Here is a 3,171-nt window from a genome sequence, read left to right as displayed (position 1 = left end):
GGGGGAGGGGCCAGCCGTGTGCCCCCGCACAAACACCCATCCCCTCGGGGTACCAGGGTAAGCATCGCACCCTGGTGTGATCCGGGGGGGTGTCTGGAGATGCCAGCACAAAACAGCCCGGGTTGCTGGAGGCCCCACTCAGAGCCCCTTGATCGAGGGGCCAGCCGTGTGCCCCCGCACAAACACCCATCCCCTCGGGGTACCAGGGTAAGCATCGCACCCTGGTGTGATCCGGGGGGGTGTCTGGAGATGCCAGCACAAAACAGCCCGGGTTGCTGGAGGCCCCACTCAGAGCCCCTTGATCCCGGTGGACACCACCCAGGCTGTTGTACACAACACACACACACACACACGCACCCCCAGGAGCCCCACCCCAAGCTGTAAAGCGGTGCAGGACAGAACCCATCCTGGTTTTGCCGCCCCAGCTGCGCAGGGAGCCGGGAGCCGTCGGCCGCGGAGGCAGCCCCGCATCCCGTCCGTGGTTCTACCCTGTGGTAGAACAGCATGACGTAACCTACCATAGGGTAAAACCACTGGCGGGACACGGAGAGACACGGAGAGCGCAGCCCCCGCGCCAGAGCCGGGGCAGCAGCAGCACAGGGGGCGAGAGCCCAGCAGTACCAACACACAGGGGAAAGCATTAACCCAACACCAAGGCAGACACCCCAAATGAGCCAGTGGGGGCTCACGGGGACATGGGACCCCCCTCCAGCTGAGGCACAGCCCTCGCTCTGTGGTAGCACCATCCTTGGGGCCGGCAGCGTCACCAGCCGCATTCCCCCATGGGGCTGTCCTGGGAAACACCAGACCCTGTGGGGCTGCGGGGAGAAGAGGCCGCTGACCCATCCCACCACAGCCAGAGAGCCCCAGCTGTGTCCCCCAGCCCTCTCAGTGCCAGGGATGGGTTGGTGCGATGCTGTTGGGGTGTCTCACCGTTCCCAAAACTCAGACTGTTTCCCATTTGAACGCCCCTGGGCTCCTCCTGCAGAAAGGCTGGAGACCCCCTGTGCAGCTCCCGTGCCCGCAGGCAGGACACAGCCCCGGTCAGCGCGGTGTGGCGCTCACCTGGCAATGCCGCCGTAGTCCAGGCCCTCCTCTCCTCGCATGATGATGTACAGGCGGCGGCGCAGGTCGTACGGCTTCATGTTCATGATCTGGGGAGGATGTGGAGCGTCACGCGGGCCAGTGTGAGGGTCGGCTCTGCGCCTCCCCGGGCTCTGCAGCCCCAGCACCTCCTCACCTGCTGGAAGGAGTCCTCAAAGAGCGTCTGTCGGGAAACACTGATCTTCACGTGGCTGGGCAGCGCGTTGGACTGCGAGCAAGGCAGAGACACGAGGTGTTGTGCGGGCTGGCGTGGTGGGGGTCCATGGGGGTCACCCACGTCCATGTACCCACCCAGCCCCATGACTCAGCAGCCCCCCGAGCTGCCAGGACCCTCTACTCACGTGGCAGAGGAAGCGGAACTGGGGGGTCTTGGTACTTCCAGCGAAAGCTCCGGTCATACGCCCCTGGGGAGCCCCCCTGCTTACTCCTGCAAAAATCACCACAAGCTTTGGTTCAGCTTCCCTAGCAATGAAGATCAGAGGTCTCTAGGGCACAGCTCACCCCCGTCAGACCCAAACAGGAAGCCCCAAAGCTTGTCACAACCACAGCAAGGCAGGAGCTGCAAACAGCTCCAGTCCCAGCTCCTAGCCCGGCTGCAGAGTGAGGGGCCCGGCCCAAAACCCCTTACCCAGACTCGAACCCGGGGCGTGGGTCCTTGAAGGTGGTGGTGCGAGTGTTGTGGTCCACGAAGTAGCGCACGCCCTCGTTCGTGTACTTCATCTCCCAGCCGGGCGGCAGCGGCGGCTCCTGGATCATCCTGGCGACAAGGAGGGGGTCAGCGGGTGGGCACCCCTGGCATCCCTCGCCCTGAACCGCAGCCCCCAAATCGCTGCCTTTGGGGACCGCCTTCAATTTGCAGCTCCGAGCCAGGCAAAAGGAAGGATTCATGGTACGGGATTAGCAAGTGCCTGCCTGCATCCCTACGGGAAGGCAACAGGGCAAGAAGAAAACACCTCTTTCTGCCCAAAAAACTCTGCACTCTTCCCCATCGCTTCCCTCGCTGCCACATCCAACCCTCCGGGGCTTCAGCGCTGCTTCCTCGCGGCTCTCGGGGCCTTGGGTGCCACAGATGGTGCTCAGCAGCCCAGCACATGGACCCTCCAAAATCGTCCCCGCTGCCTACCCCTGCGTGCGAGGGTCTTCCCACTGCGTGGTCCGCGTGTTGTGGTTCACGTAATACACTCGCCCGTTGTCCTGTCTCTTCTCTAGGAGAAAATGGAGAGGAAGCATTAGTTGGGGCGCCCTGGCCAGCCCCTTCCCCGCTCACCCGCAGTTTGGGGGCTCCCCCATCCCACCTCCCCACTGGTTCACATAGAAAAGGCAGGATAAAACCCCTACATTTCTTCCATGGGCACAAACTGGTGCTCCTCCAGGGGACGGATTTCTCCAGCGTCCCCAAAGCCAGAGCCCCCCTGAGCGCAGCCTCCCCCCATGCCGACCCACGGGTGCCTCCTCCAATGCATCCCCACCACCCCCCATCCCACCCCCCCCACACGGCCCTGTCTGACACCCACAGCTCCTGCGGTCGTGCACAGGCATCAAACAGGCACACCAGTACCACCAGTACCCCCAGCACCGCTGCTCGATCCCCTCCGTGCCCGGAGCCTCCCCACTGCCCAGCACCTCTCACACACCCCTTTCCCGGCACCATTTGCACCCTCAGAGTGGCAAGGGCCTCCAAATTGGGGGTGATGCTGCACCCGCTCCCCATCACCCCCTCTCATCCTGCTCTGCCCCCTGACGTGTGCTTGCTGCCAGCACGCGTGCCCCACACACACCACCTCCTCTCTCCACACGCCTGCGTCACACCCCACACACAGGGCCCTGCTCCATGGCAGCAGGGACACCCCGCACGCACGCACCCCCATCACCCCCCGGCCACCGCAGCCCCCAGGCCGCAGCCCTGGCAGACCCCACATACATTGATGGGACCCCATCCATCCCAGGGACCCCATCCATCCTGGGGTGCTCGGCCCCACACAGAGCCCTGCCTCCCCCCAGTCTGCCCAGTTGATGCTGGGGCCAGGACCCCTCTCCTCCCAGGCCAGGGCTACCCCCGCTGCTGCA

At 64.5% G+C, this 3,171-nt stretch overlaps 1 protein-coding gene across 1 annotated transcript in view; it reads right to left on the bottom strand.

The window, feature by feature from the left end:
* Positions 1 to 3,171, bottom strand: part of LOC104545437 (NEDD4-like E3 ubiquitin-protein ligase WWP2) — an 8,138-nt gene that overhangs the window by 4,278 nt on the left and 689 nt on the right. Inside the window, 6 exon segments of the mRNA XM_010190580.1 lie at positions 1,066 to 1,154; positions 1,241 to 1,312; positions 1,446 to 1,472; positions 1,474 to 1,531; positions 1,733 to 1,861; positions 2,228 to 2,309. Coding sequence (XP_010188882.1) covers positions 1,066 to 1,154; positions 1,241 to 1,312; positions 1,446 to 1,472; positions 1,474 to 1,531; positions 1,733 to 1,860 — 374 coding nt within the window. The 5' untranslated portion in view covers position 1,861; positions 2,228 to 2,309.

The sequence above is a fragment of the Mesitornis unicolor genome, unplaced genomic scaffold (assembly GCF_000695765.1).
Source record: "Mesitornis unicolor isolate BGI_N332 unplaced genomic scaffold, ASM69576v1 scaffold30018, whole genome shotgun sequence".
Classification (NCBI taxonomy): Eukaryota; Metazoa; Chordata; class Aves; order Mesitornithiformes; family Mesitornithidae; genus Mesitornis; species Mesitornis unicolor.
Note: the sequence above shows the minus strand (reverse complement) of the source record. Positions and strands in the feature narration are given on the sequence as shown.